The following is a 27085-nucleotide window of genomic DNA, read 5'->3' on the forward strand; positions in this document are numbered from 1 at the left end:
CGTCGCACAGGTACAAAGCAGATCATTGCTGTGTGATGGCTTTTATGAAGAATCCATTCGCACAGACGATCGTAAGGAGATTGACAGGAAGAAGGCGTTTGTGGGTGGCAACTGACCGTTTTCTGGGAGTGTTTGGAAAAATGCAGGCATGTCCAAGCGTTTGCAGGAAGGGATCCTGACGTCAATTCCGGTCCCGGACAGGCTGAAGTTATCGCAGCGGCTGAGTAAGTTCTGGGCTTCTCAGAAACTGCACAAGATCTTTTTGTACTGCTCTGCTACACATGCGATTGCACACTTGCACAGCTAAAATATACTCCGCTATGGGCGGCGACTATCTGCTCGCAGCAGTGCTAAAAAACCCTAGTGAGCAATCAGGTCTAAATTAGGCCCCTAGTCTACAGACTACAGTATGTTCACTAATGCTAGAACTTAGTCTGGCAAGCAGAATGGGAGGGCTGGAGTTGTTCGCATTCACATGGTTTGAATGATTTTGAAACAGTTGTCAGATAAGTGACTGTTTATTGTTGTTTGGCATTCTGCAGTTATAGCTTTATAGCATTTTTACATCTAGCGGGGCCTGGGTTCATTCTTCAAAAGTCTGCCAACAGTACCAGTGGCAAACGCAGGATTTCCTGAGGGGGTTTTTCCAATGCAATCCATAGTCACCCACTCTGCAGAACATTGGAGCAAGTGCAGGAGTCTGGGGGAGCAGCAGAAGAACCTAGTAATGACCCTGGACATTAATGTACACATTGGTCTTGACTCTTTTTATACACTGGATAGTGTACGGAATACAGTATTAATAATTAACACTATAGATGGTCTATTGTATAGGCTGTATCAAAGATATCTAACTAATATAAATAAGATAAGTGGTCAGGTAAAGGTTAAACATACCAGAATAAATATATACACAAATATAATAGAACCAGTATTGCATTTTCTAAGCACGCATTCTCCCACCTCATGGTGAGGCTCCTGTCTCTTTTTCCTGGCAGCTACTCTCTAGTCCAGAGCACTGATTGAGGACTCAGATCCACAAACACAGCAAACGATGTAGAAGAAGCTGCTACCACTGGGCATGTGCAGCAGCTCCGCTCTGTCCCATAAACTGAATGATGTGGTGGTAGCTCTAGTAATCGTATTATATACCAATGCTATTGGTGTTATAATTTGAGCCACTTGCCAAGATGAGGGGGGTTTCTGGGAAACCGGAAACCCACGCTGTGTTTGCTTATGATTACTGAAACAAATTAATTGAAACTTATTAAGGGGTGGACTTTATCTGGTTGTAGGTTGCCGTTATTTAGTGTTAGGTAGGACTAGTATTATTTTGCTATTCTCGAACATAATGCCTGTTATTACTAATACTGTATTGTGTTTATGTGAAATGTAACTTATCTGCTATTAATTTAATTACAACCAGAGCCTGAGCCACCATCTTCATTTCCTTTTCCCTATAATAAATGAGCCATGATGCCTTTTATAGCAAAACAGCTGTGAAGTATAACCATAAATAGGTTGGTGTTGCTTAAAAGGGTATCACAAGTCACTCTGAGTGGAAAAACGCATACTCCACGCCCATTCGCAAGATACAGAAGACTCTGGTGGAGTCACTATTGCCAAGTAGAAAGAGGTTAGTGACACTGTTCAAGTACTGCTATTCAACACCATACTCTTCTGGGATGTTTGAATGCTGCAAATTGGATCGGGAACTGGAACAATGTACAGTATACTTTTCTGCGTCTGCACTATTAAGTATAACCATTTGCTACGTGCAGCCGTCAGTGTTGCCAATCACTGCTATTAAGTAAATAATGAGTCCTTCTTGGAAGACGTACCAAGTCTCCTCATTCTCCAGCAAGCTGCGGTAGGCTGATATTTCTTGTTCAAGCTTCATGTTGGTGTTGAGAAGCATCCGGTGCTTCTGTAGTTGTGTTCTGACTCCATCTCTCACCTCCTGTAGCTCTTGCTCTAAGTCTGCAATTACAGCAGACAGGTTCTCAAGCTGCTTCTGGTGCTGCTGTTCTGTAGCATGTAGGGTGTATTTTAGACTTCTTTCCTTTGAAACAATAACAATATATTCAGTTCAGTATTTTTTTTCCAGGATTTTAATATCACAATGTACAGTTAACATTAAAGTATACCTTTCACCACTGGGATCCAGTGACCTCACTAATACATGAAGTATGTTCACCTGAGACCTACAAAGGGACTTGTGTATCAGCACCATCTCTGACTGCTACTGAACTGATAAACTGCATTTTATGAATATTGGTTGAGCCATAATATGGCTGTTCCTAAAGAGCCTCATTAAAATGTAAACATAAAGTCAAGAACCCTTTGGTGCTCAATTTCTTATTCAAAAAAAATACATCTTATCAGTTCAGTAGGAGTCAGTGGTGTCTTTGATGCAGAAGTGTTTGAGAACAATTTTGATTTTACATGAATATTTGCATACATAAAGTCATCATCATAAACTTGATAATGGTTATTGGCCTATCTGTACAATGTAAAATAAATCAGTAACCAGTGCCAGCACTATAACCCATAAGGCACTATAACCCATAAGGGTTTACCACTAAAGCAGAAAAACAAACACGCATGGTATCCTACTGCTAAAGTGGCAACTAGCAGACACTGGATCAGTCCCAGTATAAATGGGAAACCTGTAGCACATGTACTCCCACTCCCTGTATTAGTGGGAACTAGGTCCAGCCCATCAGCACAAGGCTAAAACCTATATACTGTATGTATTGTGTAACATGAAATGTTAAATAGTTGGGTAAACAAAAATACACACACACACACACACACACACACACACACACACACACACACACACACACACACACATCTAATTTATATATATGTATATATAATTATACTGTATATATACACTGCTCAACAAAAATAAAGGGAACACTAAAATAACACATCCTAGATCTGAATGAATGAAATATTCTTATTAAATACTTTGTTCTTTACATAGTTGAATGTGCTGACAACAAAATCACACAAAAATTATCAATGGAAATCAAATTTATTAACCCATGGAGGTCTGGATTTGGAGTCACCCTCAAAATTAAAGTGGAAAAACACACTACAGGCTGATCCAACTTTGATGTAATGTCCTTAAAACAAGTCAAAATGAGGCTCAGTAGTGTGTGTGGCCTCCACGTGCCTGTATGACCTCCCTACAATGCCTGGGCATGCTCCTGATGAGGTGGCGGATGGTCTCCTGAGGGATCTCCTCCCAGACCTGGACCAAAGCATCCGCCAACTCCTGGACAGTCTGTGGTGCAATGTGGCGTTGGTGGATGGAGCGAGACATGATGTCTCAGATGTGCTCAATTGGATTCAGGTCTGGGAAACGGGCGGGCCAGTCCATGGCATCAATTTATCCGTCTTGCAGGAACTGCTGACACACTCCAGCCACATGAGGTCTAGCATTGTCTTGCATTAGGAGGAACCCAGGGCCAACCGCACCAGCACATGGTCTCACAAGGGGTCTGAGGATCTCATCTCGGTACCTAATGGCAGTCAGGCTACCTCTGGCGAGCACATGGAGGGCTGTGCGGCCCCCCAAAGAAATGCCACCCCACACCATTACTGACCCACTGCCAAACCGGTCATGCTGGAGGATGTTGCAGGCAGCAGAACATTCTCCTTGGCATCTCCAGACTCTGTCACGTCTGTCACATGTGCTCAATGAAAACCTGCTTTCATCTGTGAAGAGCACAGGGCGCCAGTGGCGAATTTGCCAATCTTGGTGTTCTCTGGCAAATGCCAAACGTCCTGCACGGTGTTGGGCTGTAAGCACAACCCCCACCTGTGGACGTCGGGCCCTCATAGCACCCTCATGGAGTCTGTTTCTGATCGTTTGAGTAGACACATGCACATTTGTGGCTTGCTGGAGGTCATTTTGCAGGGCTCTGGCAGTGCTCCTCCTGTTCCTCCTTGCACAAAGGTGGAGGTTGCGGTCCTGCTGCTGGGTTGTTGCCCTCCTATGGCCTCCTCCACGTCTCCTGATGTACTGACCTGTCTCCTGGTAGCACCTCCATGCTCTGGACACTACTCTGACAGACACAGCAAACCTTCTTGCCACAGCTCGCACTGATGTGCCATCCTGGATGAGCTGCACTACCTGAACCACTTGTGTGGGTTGTAGGGAGGTCATACAGGCACGTGGAGGCCACACACACTACTGAGCCTCATTTTTAATTGTTTTAAGGACATTACATCAAAGTTGGATCAGCCTGTAGTGTGTTTTTCCACTTTAATTTTGAGGGTGACTCCAAATCCAGACCTCCATGGGTTAATAAATTTGATTTCCATTGATAATTTTTGTGTGATTTTGTTGTCAGCACATTCAACTATGTAAAGAACAAAGTATTTAATAAGAATATTTCATTCATTCAGATCTAGGATGTGTTATTTTAGTGTTCCCTTTATTTTTTTGAGCAGTGTATATATATATATATATATATATACATACATACATACATACATACATACATACATACAGTGTATATGTGTCATTTGTTACTCTCTGTAGGTTATAAGAATGTTTATCTTAAGTATAAGAACTATAGCACAAATAGCTTTAACAACAGATGATGTGTCCATCTGGGAGGGTTGTCCTTCCATGTGTATGTTCTTATTAGAAGGCAACTACTTGCAAAGTTATCATTTGTAACTCATTGCTTTAGTTCTGCACACAAACCTCCTAATATTTGTAAATACTTTAAGAATTCTTTGTTAGAAATATTTATTTTTATTTATTTATGCTAATATACTTTTATTTTCCTATTATGCTTTTCAAAGCATGCATTTTGTTTTTACTTTAAAACAACAAAACAAATTACAGTGCTAACAAACTACAGTTTGCAGACAGGTGTGTTAAAAATATTCAGACAATTTATTAAAATCACGTATCCTGAGTGAATTATAACATTCAGTAACAAATCATAAAAATGTAAAAAAAAAAATGGAGCATAAAAAAACAGTTTCTGGTAAATAAATCAGACGCAAAGGGATAGTATGATGATTAGCCAGTGGAAAGTGGACACTACGAGCAGTAAGCCAATCTCTAACGGGACTGTCTATTCACAAATAGTTACCATTCCTGGAGATAATAATTGGTTGATCCCCTTAGTGCATCTGTGTAGTGCTTCTGTGTAGTAAACAGTAAGGCAGCTAGTGCATCTGTGTAGTAAGGCAGGCTGTCACAGTCATTCTCCAGCTATTACGGAGTAGGATTGTCTGTGGATTTTATAATAAGTGAAATACATATACCAAGCTCAGCACCATCCCAGGCAGCACTTCCTGCAACATGTTATACAGTAACTGAAATGCTTGGATGCAGTCCTTTTTCCCATATCCTCTTTCTACTAAATTGTCATAGATGGTGTTCTATCCGTGACCATGCACACTTTGAATACATAGGTACAGGAGTATATATATCTAAAAGTTTTTTTTTACCTTCACAATATATCATTGTCAGTTTTGGTGCCATTTATTAAAATAAACTATATCAGATGTCATTCTCAGGTTAATGAATGTGAATCGCAAGCAATATCCTTACTTTAATATCATCAATAGCAATAAAGCAGAATGCAATTGTGGAGGACATCAAATAAAGCCTTGTATCATGATGTTCTACTGAGAAATATGTCCTGAAAGGCTGTAGTGACCATTTCTGGAAGTTTAATTAGGTAATCTTTGATATGTTAGCTTTGTTAATAGCCTTGAATTACATGTTTTTTTTTCTGTTACAGGACATGTGTTACCTTAAGTTAACTAAATGGAAAATCACATTTTTAGCAACCACACCCTATCCCCGAAGGGTAAGAAAACTAATTCTCATCAGTGTTGCAACATATCTAGTTCAGCATAGAAAGTACAAAGTACACTATAAACTGGATTGTACTTGATTAATTGACAGCAATTTAATTAGCTGTAATGTGTTGTCGCTTATCCAGTGCCGGCCCTAGGCATAGGCAAACTAGGGCATTTGGAATGCCTAGGGGCACAAGCAGCTTCTGCTGATTAAAATGATATGCAGCATGCCTATATTCTGTGTGTGACTGTGGCTCTATCTGCATACGAAATGCATTACTAATGTGTGGCATTATGTGTATAAAGTGTACTACAGTACTTTGTGGCATAACGTATAGAAAGGGCACTACTGTGTGGTCTAATGTGAATAAAGAGCAATATGGTGTGGTATAATGTGAATAAGGGGCACTACTGTGAGGAAAGGGGTACAGGGTCAGAGGCGGAACTAGCGTCTGTGAAAGGGGGCACCAGCCAAAATCTTGCCTAGGGCATCATATTGGTTAAGGCCGGCTCTGCGCTTATCATCAGCATTGCAGATTTTCCTGCATACCTCTATGAAGTGCGAAGTACAATCTGTAATAATGATGGTTGTGAGGAGCTGGATAGACAATCATTATGCTGTCCATTTGCATCTGAGTAAAATACCCTAGTATGTACTGATAAATGATATTTCAATTAAAAGTTATGAGACCTGATTCGGATTTGGAAGCAAAGCGGAAAAAAGCAAGCAACTGGGAAAACTCATGTTGCACTGCAGGTGGGACAGGTGTAACATGTGCAGAGAGAGTTAGATTTGGGTGGGGTGTGTCTAAACTGAAATCTAAATTGCAGTGTAAAAATAAAGCGGTATAATATTTGTGGGCTACATGCAAAAGCAGACAGTATTTACCCTGACAGAAAAAAATATAATTGTATTTCCTCCCCTTGCATAGCAAAATGGTTTGTTGCAGATACAAAGTTACACGTTTTTTCCTTGCTTCCAAATCCGAATCAGGACCACTGTTTGGTCAATCAGTCTAGTCATGTATAGGGGGTACTGTTATTTGGGAAACCAAAACCACATTTTATTGTAATTTAGCAAAACAATTAACATGCCAAATCACACTCAAATACATGAGTATTTAAATACATGAGTTTTTTCTAGGTACAAATCATCTTATGCATCACTGACCAGTTTTAGAAGATTACATTAAAAGTAAAGAAAAACTTGTCTTTGCGTAATATTTACCATTGCCTGTAGAGACTGAATTTCAACCTCCAGGGTTTTCCATTGCTTCCTAGCCTCATAAAGATTGGCTCTGGCTGCCCTCAGTTCCTCTTCATCGTTCTGCATCTTCTGTCTGGCTTCTTCCTCTTTCAGCTGGATGCAAAGGAATTGACAGTTTCATAATATATATGACTTGTGAGCACAATAGGTCCGGGTTATAAAACTGTATAGATTATACAGTAAACAGTGGTATTTGGAAAGACACAGCTAAAGGGGGGTACTCACGGAGCCATCGCTGCTTAAAATCTAAGCAATCTGACTAGATTGCTCAGATTTTAAGCAGTGATCTCTCCGTCTGTACCCCTCATAGCGATGCGCTGCCCCGTGCATCGCTATCGCTGGTGCTAGATTGGCCAATCTAGCAGGTCGCTCACTTCACCCACTGGGTGAAATGGGTGCTTCCCCCCCAGCTCCCCCCGCACGCTCAGCACACATCGCGCTGTGCTGAGCGAGCCGCTCAGCACACATCTCTCCCGACATCTGCCAGTGAGTACTGGCCTTAACATGTTTCCTCTTGTCTCTGGAACTTAGGGATCTATTTACTAAGTTTTGGAGAGAGATAAAGTGGATGGAGATAAAGTACCAACCAACCAACCAACCAACCAACCAACCAACCAACCAACCAACCACCCAACCAACCAACCAACCAACCAACCAACCAACCAACCAACCAACCAGCTCCTATTATTTTCAAACACAGCCTGTAACATGGCAGTTAGGAGCTGATTGGCTGGTATCTCTGTCCACTTTATCTCCACCCAAGGCTTAGTAAATAGACCAGTTAATTTAATTATGTTAAAACATTCTTCCACCTATTTTTTAATTTTAAGCAAAATAACCTTTAATATTGGAAGACTATATAAAGGTTTAATAAGAAGATGCCTCAAGTTTTCAGATAATCTGTAAACCCAGGTCTATTTCACTGTAATTGACTTAACACGGGGTTCAGAAAGGCAAGCAAATAACACAGTATTCAGATACGAATTTGCTCGCTGTGCAATTGCCAAAATATGCTAATGACTCAGACACCGTCTTGTACATAGAGATACCCACTGCCGGTATCTCACATCCGCAGCTTATGTACAACAGAGGAAACATCAGAAGCACATTGGTCATCCATGGAACGTCTGCATAAGTTCAGATGGCAGTATGGATTGTGTAATGGTTAGCATTACTGCCTCACAGCACTGAGGTCATGGGTTTAATTCCCACTATGGACCTAACTGTGTGGAGTTTGGATATTCTCTCCGTGCTTGCGTGGGTTTCCTCCCACAATCCAAAAATATACTGGTAGGTAAATTGGCTCCAAACAAAATGAACCCTAACATGAATGTGTGTGCATGTGGTAGGGGATATAGATTGTAACCAGGGACTAATGTGAATGGCCATATATTCTATGTACATTGCTGCAGAATATGTGTGCGCTATATAAATAACTGGTAGTAAATAATAAAATAAAGAAGTCTATGCTGTTGAATTTTGTCTCTGGAACATGCCGGCGCCATGTTTCCGGAAACCTGCGCATGCGCAGTAGGCTCCAGCACAATGTCGGAGCCTATGGCCCCATGGAGAGGAAGGGGCCCACCCGGAGTCTGCACATGGGCCCCCCTCCTCATTTAAGACGCCCCTGGCTACAGCTGTGAGTGAATTTGCAGAAACTTACATTTGCATGCTCACAAAACAATCCTACCCACCCCCCATTACTTCGCACAAACACTGACTATCTGTCACTCATTTTATGAATAAATCCTCCGTGCCGGGGGTATGGATCACAGGGTAGACCCTAGGGGGTAATTCAGACCTGATCGCTAGGGTGCATTTTTTGCATCCCTGCGATCAGGTAGTTGCCGCCTACAGGGGGGAGGGCATGCTGTGTGTGCAGGTGTGCGATCGCATGTGTAGCAGGACTGCACAAACATAAGTTTACTCAGCCGCTGCAATGATCGGGGCCGGAGCTGACGTCAGAATCCCTCCCTCCAAACGCCTGGTCTCTCTTGCGTTTTCCCGGACACTTCTTTAAAACGGTCAGTTGCTGCCCCCACAAATGCCCTCTTCCTGTCAATCTCCTTGCGATCACTGGTCTGTGTGTAATTTTTGCCCCATCCCCTTGCTGACCGGCGATTGTCGTTGCTGAGGGCTGTCGCGCCTGCGCATTGTGGTGCATACGCATGCGCAGTTCAGATCTGATCACAGGCTGTGAGAAAACGCAGCCTAGCGATTAGGTCTGAATCGGCCCCCTAATTAGGTTGACCACTATTGGGCGACATGGCAAAGGTCAACATGACATAAAAAAAGGTTGACACTACATTTGTATTTTCCCCCCCATTTTTTGGGTGTAATTTTCACCCTCACAGCACATGGAACCCCAATTAGTGTGCCGTGTCTCCCCACATGCTTCGGGCAAGGTTACTATTCCCAAGCGTAGTCCACGTGGATCGTAAAGTATGAAAAAGTTTATAAAAATGAAAAAAAAAGCTGTGTCTACCATATGTGTGTCAACCATTTGTACCTGTCAACCTTTAGTACCTGTTGGCCATAATCACTAACAACCTTTTTACATGTCGACCTAATGACCATGTCAACCTTTTGTCCATGTCGATCTAATGCATGGTAGACTAATTAAGGTCGACCAATCATCCGGATACCCTGTGCATGCACCATCACTAATCAATCAATGCGTGTGCAAAGGGGAATGTGGTCAGGATCTCAGCAATCAGGACATTCAGAATACCAACAGCAGGACCCTTATAGTCAGAATCCCAACAGATCCCGAAGGTAAGTTGCAGGGGAGGTCAAGGTTAGGCTGCGGGGAGGCAGGGGAGGGGGGTTAGTATTAAGCTGTGGGTGGGCACAATTAGGGTTAGGCTGCGGAGGGGTGGGTTAGGGATAGGATTAGGGGTAGGTGTCAGGTAAAAATACTTGCCATGATCCGTCAGAATTCTGACAGTCAGGATACTGCTGTGTCGGTATTCTGACTGTTAGGATCCTGACTGCCTGAGCCTTATTCAGCTGCGATTGTAGCAGAACTGCAACTGCTGAGAATCACACAGCAAGCTCCGCCTAGCATGTTAAAAGTCCGCCCAGCACAGAATAAGACACCCACCGATGTGTTTTGCAATTCTGCGAATGCAGCCGCAGAATTGCGAATGCATCACAAAAATCGAGCACCATTGACAGTTGCGGTTGACCCAGGACTAAGAATAATAAGAATGCAGTTGCACCAGGCTCCATGTTTTAAGTCGCAGCAACCACAGCTGATGTCAGATGCACACCCCGAAAATGGCCATGACACACCTGCTTTTTCTCCACCACTCCCCGCAAACACCATGTGTACGCCCACAAATGCCCACCGCCTGTCAATCAACCCTTGATCGCATCCTGGTAAGATGCGATCGCAGAAGAATTGCAAATCGCGGGTCATGCACGTGCAATGTGTTCGCAGAGCATTTGCAAATGGCCAATAATAGCCCGATATGCGATTTTACAAATTTAGAACTGCCCTATAAGCGTTATCCAGTTACTCGTGGTAATTTACCATGGCTAACTGACTCGACTAGGGCTATCCCATCAGCCCCATTGCCAGCACCTTTGTGCCATCTGAGCAAGGCGAAACAAAATCCCTGATAAGCAGGGGTTAAAGTGAGCCGGAACGGGGCGGAACTGCGTTCCGTCAGTTCCACCAGGAGACGGAACGCAGTTCCGCCTCCCTCCGGCTCACCTAACCCGATGTCCCGGGCGGCGCTGCAGGGAGATGCCGGGCGCCCGCTGAGATCGCGTTACCAGCGGGTGCCCGTCTCCCTCTCCGCAGCGGCAGCCGGAGCTCAGTACTGAGCTCCGGCTTCCGGCTCTGTCAGTGCGCGCTATGGGAGAGACGTCATGACGTCTCTCCCATAGTGCCGAGGAGCGGGCGGCGAGAGAGGACTGCGGCGGGAGCGGGGCTTGGTAAGTATGGTGCTCCCCCCCCCCCTCCCTCCAATATGTGTACCACTAGCGGCGTTTCTACTGGGGGCTAGTTACTGGGGGGCTTTTACTACTGGGGGGCTTTACTACTGGGGCAAACTACAGAGGGGTAAAACTACTGGGGGGCTTTACTACTGGGGCAAACTACAGAGGGGCAAACTAGTGGGGGGCTTTACTACTGGGGCAAACTACAGAGGGGCAAACTACTGGGGGGCTTTAGTACTGGGGGCAAACTACTGGGGGGCTTTACTGCCGGGGCAAACTACAAGGAGCAAACTACTGGGGGCATTACTACAAGGGGGCAAGCTACAAAGGGGCAAACTACTGGCAGCATTACTACTGGGGGCTAAACTACAAGGGGGCATAATTACAGGAGCTAAACTACTGGGGGTATAACTACAAGGGGGCAAACTACTGGGGACATTACTAACTTTGGCAAACTACATGGGGGCTAAACTACAGGGGCTAAACAACTGGGGGCACAACTGCAGGGGGCATTACCACTGGGGGATAAACTACATGAGGGCAAAACTACTGGGGGCATTACCACTCAGAGGCTAAACTAAAGGGGGGGGGAGTAAATTGCTGGGCTCATAACTGCAGGGGCATTACCAGTATGGGCATTACTACTGGGGCTAAATTACAGGGGCTAAACGACTAGGGGCAATACAACACAGGGGCATTACCATTAAGGGCATTACTGATGGGGTGCACAGCTAATGAGGGCATTGTAAAGGGGGCACTACTGTTGGGGGCATTGCATAAGGGGCACTACTACTGTGGGCATTGTATAAGGGGTGCTACTGCTGGGGGCATTACTGTATGGGCCGACAAAGAAGCTGCGTTCCCGGTCCGCCCTCCTTCGCTCCACCCCTACCATCGCCGCCGCACTGGAAGCCCAGGTTCCAGACTCCCAGCTGCAGCGGATCTGGGACCAGGCCGGCTTTATTATCCCTGCCGCTGCATCGAGCTCCTGTGACCGCGGCGCTACTAGTTCAAATCTGTCGCTGATTGGCTGCCGGTCCGCAGCAGTTTTGAAATATTAGCGCCGTGGTCACAGGAGCTCGATGCGGCGGCAGGGATAATAAAGCCAGCCTGGTTCCAGATCCACTGCAGCCGCCCTCAGCCTCTTCTGCCGCCCCGCCCTCGGACCTCTGCGCACCCACAGCCTCCTCCTCCGCACTATCTCCGAGGCCCACAGCCTCCTCCACGTCACGCCTACCACAGCCTACTCATCCACAGCACCGCAGACCACCGCCGCTGCTAAACAGGTAATCTAACCTGCTGCCTTTCTCTCTCCCTAGTCCCTACTGTATTCCCTTGCTGTCACTTTCCATGTCCATGCTGTCACTTTCCATGTCCCTGCTGTCACTCTCCCTGTCACTCTGTCACTCTATAATGTGAATTTCGGCTCATACCGTGTGCTATAATTTGAATTTCGGCTCATACCGTGTTCTATAATGTGAATTTCGGCTCATACTGTGTGGTGTAATATGAATGTGGCTCATACTGTGTGGTATAAATGTGAATTTCGGCTCATACCGTGTGCTATAATGTGAATTTCGGCTCATACTGTGTGGTGTAATGTGAATTTCGGCTCATACCGTGTGGTGTAATGTGAATTTGGCTCATACTGTGTGGTGTAATGTGAATTTGGCTCATACTGTGTGGTGTAATATGAATGTGGCTCATACTGTGTGGTATAAATGTGAATTTCGGCTCATACTGTGAGGTATAATGTGAAAGGGGTCCTACTATTGTGGTGCATAATGTGTATAAGGGGTATATGGTGTGGTAAACTACACTGAAGGACACGCCCCCTTTTGCGTGGCCACGCCCCCTTGTCAGGAGTGCGCGCGCCTTCGGCGCGCACATAATTGCACCCTTCACTTTTCCATACCCCCACTTCAAAATTTCCACTTGGGTACTACTACTGTGGGCATTATTACTATTGTGTGACCACGCCCCCTTTCTTTTTGAGGCCACACACACCTTTTTGCTGCGCGCTCCGTAGGCGCGCGCAATACCTTTAGTACATGGGCACCGTGGGGAGGGGGGTGAGTTCCACCACCTCTCTAGGACCACTTTAAGCACTGCTGATAAGTAACCATTTTTCTTCGATCTCTGCCGTGAAAACACATAGGTCCGCGGCTTTTCACTATGTCCTAAGTGTTTCCTTGCGAAAATGGGTAATTGGTCGCATGAAAAAAATGGGTTATAAGTAGATGACCCAATAACGACCATCGTGCAAAAATCACGATAATAGCCTGTTTTTTGTATGAACAATTACAGCGGCAAATAGGATACCCCCTATTTATGATTCATTATCCCTGATGTTTTCAGTCAGTCTCAATGCAAAATCTTTGAAACTGTTCTATGAATTATTGACCTACTGTAGTTATGCATTTGGCTGTAAAATTTTATACGTTGTCAATTTTTTTAGAGTCCTATTCCACTAGTAGGCAGCAGTATAAATTCACAATCTTCTCAGATCTAGGGGGGTCATTCCGAGTTGTTCGCTCGGTAAAAATCTTCGCATCGCAGCGATTTTCCGCTTAATGCGCATGCGCAATGTCCGCACTGCGACTGCGCCAAGTAAATTTGCTATGCAGTTAGGATTTTTACTCACGGCTTTTTCATCGTTCGCCCAGACACTCCCCCGTTTCTCCAGCCACTCCTGCGTTTTTCGGGAAACGGTAGCTTTTTTTCCCACACGCCCATAAAACGGCCTGTTTCCGCCCAGTAACACCCATTTCCTGTCAATCACATTACGATCGCCAGAACGATGAAAATGCCGTGAGTAAAATTCCTAAGTGCATAGCAAATTTACTTGGCGCAGTCGCAGTGCGGACATTGCGCATGCGCATTAAGCGGAAAATCGCTGCGATGCGAAGATTTTTACCGAGCGAACAACTCGGAATGACCCCCCATGTGCACTGCAGTGGAGGCAGATATAACATGTGCAGAGAGAGTTAGATTTGGGGGGTTATTTTGTTTCAAAATAACCCAAATTTGCTGCTGTGATCAACTCTGAATTACCCCCCTAGTCATAATCTGAAAATTCTGTAAATTTGTGATTTTACAAATAGATTGTGGAAAACACTGCACAGAATGGTGAAGCAAAAATTAAGGGGGTCATTCCGAGTTGATCGCTCACTGCCGATTTTCACAGCGCAGCGATCAGGTGAATAAACTGCATTTCTGCGCATGCGTATGCCCCGCACTGCGCACACGCGACGTACGGGTACAAAGCCCTTTGTGGTTGTGCTCAGGTTCTAGCAATGTTTTTCTTCGCAATGGCGGCCGCTAGAAGATTGAGGAAGGGGGCGTTACTTGGTGTCAACTGCCTGTTTTCAGGGAGTGTTTGCAAAAACGCAGGCGTGGCTGGGCGTTCGCTGGGCGGGTGTATGACTTCAAACACGGACACGAATAGGCAGAAGTGATCACAAGCGCTGAGTAGGTTCAAAGCTACTCTGAAACTGCACAAACTGTTTTTGCAGAGCTCGGCTGCACATGCGTTCGCACTTCTGCTAAGCTAAAATACACTCCCCAGTGGGCGGCGGCGGCGGCGGCATCGCGTTTGCACGGCTGCTAAAAACTGCTAACGATTTATCACCTCGGAATGACCCCCAAAATTTCACAATTTTGTAACAATGTGTAATGTCCTGTTCTTCGGTATAAACTCTTATTTTCCTCAAAAATGTTGGTGCTTTCGCTCATCTGAGTTCATGTAAAGCAGTGTTTTATGCTGTTAGCGTTGCACCATGGCGAAGGAATAATAGGAAAAGTGTTTGTATACTGACAGATCTCTCAGATGATTGCAAAAGAACATTGGATCTCATTTATGACATGTGGTGCACAAAATGCTTCAGTGTTAACCAATTTTTGACCTCCTTGCGCCCAAGAAGGTGCAGTGCCTGGAGTTTTCTGGAGCTGAAATCCACATTCTAGAAGGTGTAAAAATCTGTGCAAAACTATAAGTGTCACACCAAAATTTCAACCCCTGCCTTTTTAAGAACATTCAAAAATGTAATTAAAAGTTTTCAACTCTTCCGCTATAATATGGCGGTGTAGCATACTAAAAAACATCTGCATATTTGAAGCTTTTATTTAAATTTGGCAAAGTGTGTCTACAAATGTTGTTTTCCATTGATATTCAATTGAAAGTGCAAGATCCAATCTCCACCAATTTAGTGCAAAATTCAATTCATTACTCTTCTGCACAGCGGGGGTCATTCCGACCTGATCGCTGACTGCAGTTTGTCGCAGCGCAGCTATCGGGTCGGATCTGCACATGGCAGTCGTCGGTGCCCAGCGATCGCCTCTGAGACAGAGGCGGTCACTGGGCGGGAGGGGGCTGAACGGCGGCATTAAGCCGCCGTTTAGTAGGTGTGGTCTGGCCAACACAGGCGTGGCAGGACCGTTGGGGGGGGCGTGCCGCGGCGGCTGTGTGACGTCTCATACAGCCGCTGCGGCCAGCGGCAGCGATAGACAACTCCCGGCCAGCCGCAGGAGCTGCGCTGGCCGGGAGTTACTTCACAAATACAAAGGCATCGCCTCTGTGCGATGCTTTTGTATTTGTGCGAGGGGGAGGGGGGTGGCACTGACATGTGAGGCGGACTAGCCCTGTGCTGGGCGTCCCCCCGCATGTCTGAGTTTACGATCGTAGCTGTGCTAAATTTAGCACAGCTACGATCAACTTGGAATGACCCCCTGTATTCCCTCCCTGTGACTGAGCTAAGCAAGTCTCCCCACAGTGAATGTGTGCTCAGTAATATGACAATATAATTATTTTTAAACACTTTATTTACATGAAATAAAAGATAATTTAATAGTAAGTGTTGGAAGTATTGTCCCTTTCTAGCGTCCCACGCCATTGTCAGAGACAATGGGGTCATTCTGACCCATTCACTTGCTGTGTTTTAACGCAGCAGAGCGAACGGGTCCCTGCTGCGCATGCGCCGACGCCGTAGTGCACTGGTGCATGCCAGATGGCCGAAGGCTGTAGCAGGGATGCGATCGCCTCTGCCTGATTGACAGGCAGAGGCGATCGCTGGGCGGGAGGGGGCGGAACAGCGGTGTTTGGACGCCGTTTCGTGGGTTTGGTCAGGCCAATGCAGGGGTGGCCGGACCGAACGGGGGGTGGGCCGCAGCGGCTGCGTGATGTCACACGCAGCCGCTGCGGGCCAGGGAGCGATGAGTAGCTCCCGGCCAGCACGCTAAAGCTGCGCTGGCCGGGAGCTACTCTAGAAGTGCAAAGGCATCGCCGCTGTGCGATGCCTTTGCACTTCTGCGAGGGGGGGCCGGACTGACATGCGGGGCGGGCTAGCCCTGTGCCGGGCGTCCCCCCACATGTCAGGGAAGAAGATCGTAGCTGTGCTAAATTTAGCACAGCTACGATCAACTCAGAATGACCCCCAATGTTCACTTCCCAAACTCCATGTAATATGGCAATAATCTGAATCTGCAAATTAAAATATTATTGCACTATTCTAAGTACATTGATCCACTTACTCTGTACTTTAGAAATAATGGCCTCAATCTATTCAACTCTTCCACCTGCCATCATCATCTTTCTCTGTTAATGATTGTTCTTTTCTAGAAATCTAGTCACAGATCAAGCATGGCACCTCTAGTCTAAACAGGTTTTTTTTCTACACCTCGACTGTATTACATATTGTAAATCTGTGCCATGTCGCACCACTCATTGCAGTAAGGTTTGCTTAATCTGCAAATGTTCCCAGGGCGCGCAACAATGCCAGGCCGTAAATTATTTCTAAGTAGTCTTAGTGTACTGTTATTTGCCCCTTTATTTTTGAATCAAGTTTTTTTAAATTAATTTTACATACTACACAAACAAAAGAACACTTATGTCATCAACTGTATACTACACAAAGAGAAGATAAAACATTGCAAATGCAGACCATAACATGTATGACTAGATATGCATAAACAAAACAGGAATAATATTATATAAAACGTCCCTTCGAATAGAGATCGCTGGAGTGAGATACACAGTTAGATATTTTGTAGATATTGACAAGGCATTGCAAAGCTGGCATGAGAACATAACACCTGTGCCCAACTGCCCAATCAGTGTGTTTTAATACAAATAATCTAGGGAACTGCAAATGAAACATTGGGCCTAATTCAGACCTGGTTGCTAGGCTGCGTTTTCGTACAGCCTGCGATCAGGTCTGAACTGCACATGCGTATGCACCACAATGCGCAGGCACGTTGGTCCGCAGCGCCGGGGAGCGCCAGGCAGCGACGGGATGATGCGAGAAAAGGGTTTGCACGGTCGATCACAAGATGACTGACAGGAAGAGGCTGTTTGTGGGTGTCAACTGACCATTTTAGAGGAGTGTCTAGAAAATCGCGGGAGGGACCAGGAGTTTGAAGGGAGGGTTTCTCACATCAGCTCCGGCCCCGATCATCGCAGCGGCTGGGTAAGTCCTGGTCTTTGCAGAGACAGCACAAACTTCTGTTTGTGCAGCTCTCCTGCACAAGAAATCGCACCCCTGCACAGCGATTTCCCCCTCCCCCTGTAGGCGGGGACTACCTGATCGCAGTGATACAAAAAATGCACCCTAGCGATCAGATTTGAATTAGGCCCATTGTCCCTACCAAATCTGGATAGGCACCATCTATCCCATTTGTTATGATACTTTGACATAGAGCAGGGATGGGGAACCTTTGGCCCTCCAGCTGTTGTTGAACTACACATACCAGCATGCTCTGCTACAGTTTTGCTACTTGGCCATGCTAAAACTGTTGCAAGGCATGCTGGAATGTGTAGATCAACAACAGCTGGAGGGCCAAAGGTTCCCCATCCCTGACATAGAGTTACGGCTTCTAAATAGGTGCCTTTCATGCTTGGCTACGTCATTTACCAAAGCTCTCCAATTATAAGGATCATGAGAATCAGTTGCAAACCAGGTCCTAGCCACTGTAACCTTAGCCATGGTGGTAAGGCATAAAGTGTAACGAAAAATTACTGTGAGTGTGTTTCTTCCAGGTCCAGGCTAAATAATCAAAGGATTTAATGGTGGACGAGAAGGGGCAGTGGACACAATATCATCCCAAATTTTGGACCAGAAGGGAAACACTACTGGGTATTCCCACAACATTGCTAAAAGCCAGAGTCCTCCATATGACATTTCAGACAAATAGCATCAGACTGAAGGTGAGCTTGTTGTAAAGAAAGTGGATTACGATATACCCTGTGGAGGACATAAAAAAGCACCTGCTGGTATCTTACACATGGAGCAGTATACTTGATAGAACCCAGAATTTGCAACCAATGCTCACCCGAAATAGAACCTATATCAGCCTCCCATTTAAGTGTAAGCGGTTCTAACAGGCCTGGGAAAAGTCTGCCACTAAGAGTAGCATAGACCAAAGATACTTGTCTCCTTGAGCCTAAGCTCCTGACCATTGACTTAACTGAGGAAGGATATAAAGAGGAAGGGGTACAATGCTGTGTTGGGGATACCAAATTCATTCTGTAATTGCAAAAATTATATAAAAAAAAGACCTCTCCAAACAAGTGACCCAGGGAAATAACTCCCTTTCATCAACCAAATATTATCCATGGAGAGTTTAAGTAGTTCAGGTATGAAATAAGAGGAAATCTGCATCAAAATCTGATCAGTCAAATAGAATGTGTGTATCAAAAAAACCAGTAGGACTTGTCAAAGTAGAGGAGGAAGGCCAGACGCAGATAGACCAGAGAGCAGAAATTGCAAAGGAGAAAGAGAGGACCCCACCCGCTCAGCTAGAAAACCAACCAATGTAGAACCCTCAACCTCTGAAGCATAGCTCAATAGATGGACCAATTGAGCAGCTATATAATACAACAGGAGGTTAGGAAGACCTAGACCTCCGGAGGCTTTAGACTTATACAGAGCTTTGATTGCGACAAAAGCTGACTTATTTCCCAAGTGAGGGATGAGAAAACACTGTCAATACATGAAAAAACTTTTTTTTGCAAATATAAACTGGAAAAGGTATAAATATCCGGGTTCAACTGACATTTTATAAAGATTAATATGTCTCACATTGGTCAGGGGCTATTTCTTCTAGGTATGAGTCCTCAATTTAAAGTTAGAAGTAATGGGACCTATATTTTGAGGCCTCATACTCCCAGGTACTTAAACCGCAAAGTTAACTGTAGGGGAAAAAGGGGTTGCTCTATGGCCATTAACCCAGGAATCACAACATTTTTCCACAAGAGAGCAGAGCCTAATAGAATGGCGGCCAGTGTAAATAAAAAAGAAACTGTCTGTTTGGAGTTTGGGGTGGGGGTGTTTCTAGGTGCTCCACTGATTTAGTACATTCGATAAAATGAGTAGAAACTTTTCCCCTCTTTAAAGTTTGATACGTCTTCCGACTCTTCCCCAATTTTTGTAGGTGACTTTTACTTGCATGATTTGGGTACGCACCAGCGCCATTTTTTCCATTGCAGTGATTGCAGGTGACATCACCTGACCCCTCTGAAAATGGCCACAAAATGATTTAGTACATTCGATAAAATTAGTAGAAACTTCTCCCCTCTTTAAAGTTTGATACGTCTCCCCCAATTTTTGTAGGTGAATTTTACTTGCATGATTTGGGTACGCACCTGCGCCATTTTTTCCATTGCAGTGATTGCAGGTGACATCACCTGACCCCTCTGAAAATGGCCACAACATGCCTGCATTTCCTGCATCACTCCCCACCAATGCTGCATTGTTGCCCCCAAAAGGCCCGCCGGCTGTCAATCACTATTCAATCATATCATGCCAGGATGTGATTGCATTGTGAAAGTCTGCACATGCAGGATGCAGTCGCAGTGCATGTGCAGATCACTGATAATCAGTCAATCTGCATTTTAGCAATTTTGCGACTGATGCTGAATAACCCCCTTAATACACAATGTTATTATGCAGTGTCATTTGCAATGGCAAAGCAGCTATGATTAATTGACCATGCTCCTGAGGAAGCTGGCAGCCACTAAGACCAGCGAAACGCGTTGAGCCCTTTTTCTTCTGACCACAGGCATTGCACCTATTGCTATTCATAATCATCTGCCAATTCTTGGACTTAAATACTCCTACAGGATCCTCATCAGTGCTGTCCATCTGGAATCTCTGGACATTCCCCTGCTGCTACTGGACCTCGACCTGAAATTGAGAACCAAGGGGACCTTTTCCTGAGAAAATGGTAACATTCATACCCAAAATTTACTGAGGATATCTTGGAGGACTGAGCCCTAGCCAGAAAATAAGTGCTTATTGTCTCAGTGGAGACAGAAGTGGTCCCATAACAATTTGAGAGACTCTTAATCCTTTTAACTCTTACCCTCTTGAATGCTAGACTTTCTATGTGTCTAACTGTTTAATAAATGTATGAAATATTTTTTTACTGAAAGTTTTTTATCTGTTTATTATTTGAAATTCAACCGGAGCCAGTATACTCTTTTTCCTATGGTTAATTGACCTGCCTGCGTCCTTTGCGGTATCTGGGTGTTAGGTCAACAGTAATAAGGTCGACAGTTAATGGGTCAACCACTATTGGTCGACATGCATTAAGTTGACACGGTCAAAAGGTCAACAAGGCAATGGTCGATGCAGCATATGGTCGACATGAGTTTTTTTACAATTTTTTTTCTTCAACTTTTTCTTACTTTATCATCCACGTGGACTACGATTAGATATAATAACCTGTGCAGCGGTAACGGAGCTAGGCACCTTGCCCGAAGCTTGCTCGCCATGTAAGGGGACGCGGTGCACTAATTGGGGTTCCACGTGCTGTGACGGTGATAACAACACCAAAAAACATTTAAAAAAAATAATGTTGAAGTTTCCCTGTGTTAACCTTCTCCGTGTCCATCTTTTTACCATGTCAACCTATTTTCCATGCCGCCCTTGTGTATGTTGACCTTTTGGGGTTGTTGGAAAAAAGGAATGGCGTCATCTTTCATTCGTTACTGCATTCATTTTACCAATGCAGGTACACATTTCAATGTAAGCAAAGGACACCTAGTTGTCTCCTCTGACTGAACAAGGAAATGTTGATTAGCAATTACTGCCTAGAACTTGTGTTATAATAACTTAACAACCATCCCTCAAACACATAAGGCCAGGTTCAATTACCCGCGGTGCACTTAAGCATGGATATCCTTAAAACATGGACTGTAATGGCGATGTTTGGTAAACTCTGTATTAATTGATATCAGATCTATTCTCTGGTACTTTATTTAAATATTCCAGAACTGGTCACACTGACATCACATGGTCATAAAGATGCATTTTGTGTGTTTATATGTTATCTTAATGCCAATAATGCTTATATTACACACAACTCTGGTTACTGATACTAACCCAACTTTTTCAGATTATTGCTTTTTCCAGTTTGTTTGACAGCTGAAGGGTTAAAGAGAAGAAACGAATCAGAGAGAATGTTTTAGAAGAGAGAAAAGAACTGTGGGACTATCTTGCAACCAATCACACAAGTCACTTAAAGGTACATGTAGAACAATGGAAAAGGAATATACATGTTTAATATAAGAAAATTCTATGACCAGCAGATCATGTCATAGTGTTAACAGATCACTGTTGGCAGAAAGTGTAGCAGAGACATGAAGAAACAACTATTAAATACATTAACATTTTTTGGGATAGATGTACAGTATCTATTTAAGCTGCCTGTATGGACAAGCTAGGCATAAACCAGCTCTGCACCTCAGATGTTAATAGTCTAAATTCTGTGGTTTAAAAAAGCAATCATTTGTCAAAGGCCTCTCCCGTATTTATATTTGAAAATATATATCAAGGCCTTTCTCTAATATGGTGGATACTTTTATTCATCATAAAATATTGCAAAGCATGCTGGGAGAATCCTGCTTAGTAATCACACACAAATATATATATATATATATATATATATATATATATAGCTACAATTTATCTGCAATGCAAAAGACACTCCCTCCCCGGCATCTCCTGCACTGAAGCAATCACAGGACCAAGACAGAGAAATGACTCTGCAGTCCCCTTTCCTGGAAGGTGCCCGTCTGTGTGAAACAGTTACCTGGCTCCTGGCTGAAAGGTCGTTGGAGATCTGACTCCTGCTGATGAGCGCCTCATAGTGTGTTCTGATCTCATTGAGGAGCTGGGACAGTTCCATCCTGCTCCCATCCTCCACCTTGGCAAACTGAATATCATCGATAGGATGTTTTAACTGCTGCATAGCCTGTACTTTCTGCAGAGAGAGAGAGAAAGAGAGAGAGAGAGAGGAGGGAAATAAACAGCCGATGAAACAGATGGATAATGAAGGAGATGGTCAAAGGCATAGAAACAATACTATGATCAATACAGTTCCATATGCAATTGCTACAATTATATCACAATTAATAAAAATGTTACAGTAGGCCAGTTTAACAGGCCCAAAAGGACATGGATTTTTTTATGTCACTGCTTTACATAAAACTTCCAGAGACATAAGGGCTTATTTACTAACATTATTATTAGGCCCAGGATTTTTAATATCAAAAAATCTAAAATGAGTTTTTTTTAATCCATGTTTTAGGATTTTAAAGGTTTTAAAAATTTGATTTTAGGAATTTCTAAATGTATGGAAAAAAAAACATAACTACGCATCATATTACTATTTTTGAAAGGGATGTTGTTGGCATCTTGACATACAGGATGCCGGCGGTCAAGAGACTGCCTCGGAATCCCAACACCTGTCAGAATGCCGATGCCAGAATCCCAACAGCCGGAATCCTGAACGTAAGTATGCTGGGCTGCAGTGGGAGGGTTGAGATTAGGCAGCAGGGAAGGGGAGGTTTAGGCTGCGGGGAGGGGGGAGGTTAGGGTTAGGCTGCAGGAAGGGGGAAGGTTAGGCTGCTGGAAGGGGGAGGGTTAGGCTGCCGGAAAGGGGAGGGTTATGGATAGGCTGCAGGAAGGGAGGGTTATGGTTAGGCTGTTGCGAGAGGGTTAGGGATAGGCTGCAGGAAGGGAGGGTTATGGTTAGGCTGTTGCGAGAGGGTTAGGGATAGGCTGCAGGAAGGGAGGGTTATGGTTAGGCTGTTGGGAGAGGGTTAGGGATAGGCTGCAGGAAGGGAGGGTTATGGTTAGGCTGTTGGGAGAGGGTTAGGGTTAGGCTGCAGCAGGGAGGGTGGGAAGGGAGGGTTAGGCTGTGTGTGGGGGGAGGGTTAAGGTCAGGCTGCGGGGGAGGGTAAGAGTTAGGCTGCAGGGATGAAGGTTAGGGGAGAGTTAGGGTACTTACTTGCCCACCCCTGTCGGGATTATGGCAGTCGGGATGCCAGGGTCGCTAGTCGAACCACTGGCATTTTAACTGCCGGCATCTTGTACCCAACCAGTTTGAAACACTGTGCTTTTATTACAGATGTGTCCTGCTACCTTCTTGCAGCATTTGCTCCCGTGATGCACTATGCCATGGGAGGCTGCTTTCCTGCTGCTTTACCATAGAAGCAAATGGGTCGCAGGTGCGTGTGTACAATTGCACCTGTAAATCTCGGGAGCCAGCAGTCAGTCTGCGTACTCTGCTCCACTAGGCTGTAACAGGACACATCTGTATCTATGACTTACATATGAAAACTACTCATTCCACACATTTCCACAGTAAATGTATATAGTTTCAACTTAAGTAACAGAGGGGGTCATTCCGAGTTGATCGCTCGCTGCCGATTTTCGCAGCGCAGCTATCAGGTGAAAAAGCTGCATTTCTGAGCATGCGTATGGGCCGCAATGTGCACACGCGTCGTACGGGTACAATGCCCGTTGTGGTTGTGCACAGGTACTAGCAAAGTTTTTCTTCGCACTGACGGCCGCAAGAAGATTGACAGGAAAGGGGCGTTTCTGGGTGTCAACTGACCGTTTTCAGGGAGTGTTTGCAAAAACGCAGGCGTGTCTGAAAAAACGCAGGCGTGGCTGGGCGGGTATATGACGTCAATCCCGGACACGAATAGGCTGAAGTGACCGCAAGCGCTGAGTAGGTTCAGAGCTACTCTGAAACTGCACAAACTGTTTTTGCAGAGCTCGGCTGCACAAGCGTTCACACTTCTGCTAAGCTAAAATACACTCCCCAGTGGGCAGCGTCATAGCGTTTGCACGGCTGCTAAAACTAGCTAGCGAGCGATCAACTCGGATTGACCCCCAGAATGAGGTATTTTTAGGTTCTAGCAGTCAAAATAGGTAATTTTAGGTACTAACACCTAGATTAGGTCATTTTAAGTCCTATTAGAAATTAAGTATGTTATTCCCTAAAACGTAAAACATAAAAGAAAACTGAAATTTTGAGTGTAATGAGAAAGGATTAGAATAGGTTAGAACCTAAGAATCCTCAGCTTAATTATTATGTTTATATATGAAATGTGCACTGTAGCACAGCATCTGATTAGCTTTGTCCAGTGTATGACAATGAAATGAAGGGCCTGATTCTGAGTTGCATGCAATGATGATATTCACAGAAATGGTTGTTGTTCTTCAAATGCTCATGTGTCTAAGTTGCTATATACTGTAGTCGCACAGCACATATGTCCAACAGTGTGCACGCACAGAGGAGCATTGGGATTGAGACTATAGGTATCTGAAATGTCTTCGAAATCTGCTGGAGGTTCATGGGTGGTGATTGGGAGGTGGCTATTCAGACACACAGATATGTACCATCTAGAGGACATTAGATGGGAGTGTCATAGCATGTCGATGAACTGGTTGCCTCACATTTGAGGCCATACTCAGACGGAGAATATGCACCTAGCATGGGGCTGGTGTAAGATCCGATGCACCAAGTGATAATTCAGCATTTAAAAAACACTCAAAGTGAGCGTCCTTGCTCATAGATGTCCACAAGGGAAGGGCACGAAGTGGAATGTTGCAAGTATGCTGGTATGCTAGAGTACGGTGTACCCTTAAGAATTTGGCAAAAGGTACGAAGTACTGCCCACCGCAAACTTTGCAAACATTACTGTAATTAGTTTTATGTAATGCCCTGCCGAGCAAGGCCATGATGCTCAGTGGCATGACGTGGCCTCCCACTTTTCCAGGGCTGCTGGGAGTGATGCAGACGGCATGTCACTCTTGCTGTCCTGCTGTAAAGAAGAGCTTGCTGTTTCCTTGCGGCGCCTGCTTGGCCTCCTGGTCTACCTGAGAGACATAGAATTTAAAGGGAGGGCTGAGAGACATAGAATAAAGGGAGGGGGAGGCTGAGAGACACATAGTGAAGGGGGGGCAGGCTGAGAGACACAGAGTGAAGGGAGAAGAAGGTTGAGAGACAGAGTGAAGGGAAGAAAGGATTAAACACACAGTGAAAGTAGGGGGAGGCTGAGAGACACTGCGTGAAGGAGGCAAGCTAAGAGACACAGAGGGAAGGGGGAATGCTGAGAGACACAAAGTGAGGAGGATGGTGAGAGACACAGGCAGGAGATGATGGTGTGGCCGAGAGACACAGGTGAGAAATGATGGTGTGGCTGTAAGACACAGGAGGAGGAAGTGACACAAGCGGCACGTGTCTGGTTGAACCTCTGTCTTATGATTATGACCTTGGTTATATTCTTTAACACACAGGCAACTTCCGAACCATGTGATCTACAAGAAGAGAGGGAGGATACATTTCTTCAGTGGTTCCCAAATGTGAGAAACCACCATATAGGTAAGTGCATATGGAATGGAAAGGAATGCTCCCAGAGTGATAAGAAATGGGTGGCATGTCATGCTGACACCCTCCATTTTAGTGGTCATGTCCCTTGTGGTATGTGGCCACAACTTTCGTGCACACACACAGTACCACTAAGAAAGTTTGTCTACTTGCACCACTGCACAGAAATAGCAAATCACTTGAATTCCCCCCATAGACTGTTGCACTTACTGTGATGTGTGTAGGGCAGTTGTCAAGAGATCTATTACTGTATATACATTCCCACTATTAACATACACTAATAATTATTTTAATGCTATTTACTTAATTTGTCGATAATCCCATTATCCAATATCTATTACCCGATCTATTTTTGGTTATTTGTAATTGATTTCATATATGTATATATATATATATATATATATATATATATATATATTTAGTGATGAGCGGGTTCGGATTCCGAGGAATCCGAACCCCCCCGAACTTCACCCATTTTACACGGGTCCGAGGCAGACTCGGATTCTCCCGTATGGCTCGGTTAACCCGAGCGCGCCCGAACGTCATCATCCCGCTGTCGGATTCTCGCGAGATTTGGATTCTATATAAGGAGCCGCGCGTCGCCGCCATTTTTCACTCGTGCATTGGAAATGATAGTGAGAGCACGTGGTTGGCGTCCTCTCACTTTGTTTCAGGGGGCTGCAGTGCAAATATCTTTATTCTGGGGACCAGCAGTATTATATAGGAGGAGTACAGTGCAGTGTTTTGCTGACCAGTGACCAACAGTATTATACGTTCTCTGCCTGCAAAACGCTCCATATCTGTGCTCAGTGTGCTGCATATATCTGTGCTCACAGTGCTTTATTGTGGGGACTGGGGACCAGCAGTATTATATAGGAGGAGTACAGTGCAGAGTTTTGCTGACCAGTGACCACCAGTATTATACGTTCTCTGCCTGAAAAACGCTCCATATCTGTGCTCAGCGTGCTGCATATATCTGTGCTCACACTGCTTTATTGTGGGGACTGGGCACCAGCAGTATTATATAGGAGGAGTACAGTGCAGTGTTTTGCTGATCAGTGACCAACAGTATTATACGTTCTCTGCCTGCAAAACGCTCCATATCTGTGCTCAGTGTGCTGCATATATCTGTGCTCACACTGCTTTATTGTGGGGACTGGGGACCAGCTGTATTATATAGGAGGAGTACAGTGCAGAGTTTTGCTGACCAGTGACCACCAGTATTATACGTTCTCTGCCTGAAAAACGCTCCATATCTGTGCTCAGTGTGCTGCATATATCTGTGCTCACACTGCTTTATTGTGGGACTGGAGACCAGCAGTATTATATAGGAGGAGTACAGTGCAGAGTTTT

General features: G+C 44.8%; 1 protein-coding gene across 1 annotated transcript in view; it reads right to left on the reverse strand.

The window, feature by feature from the left end:
* KRT222 (keratin 222) overlaps positions 1–27085 on the reverse strand; it is a 79829-nt gene that overhangs the window by 12371 nt on the left and 40373 nt on the right. The window contains exons 5-7 of the mRNA XM_063963157.1: positions 22142–22312; positions 7070–7201; positions 1842–2062 (exon numbers count right to left, since the gene is read on the reverse strand). Of these exons, the coding sequence (XP_063819227.1) occupies positions 1842–2062; positions 7070–7201; positions 22142–22312 (524 nt within the window). The remainder of the gene's footprint in view (positions 1–1841; positions 2063–7069; positions 7202–22141; positions 22313–27085) is intronic.

This window comes from Pseudophryne corroboree, chromosome 3 (assembly GCF_028390025.1).
Source record: "Pseudophryne corroboree isolate aPseCor3 chromosome 3, aPseCor3.hap2, whole genome shotgun sequence".
Taxonomy (NCBI): Eukaryota; Metazoa; Chordata; class Amphibia; order Anura; family Myobatrachidae; genus Pseudophryne; species Pseudophryne corroboree.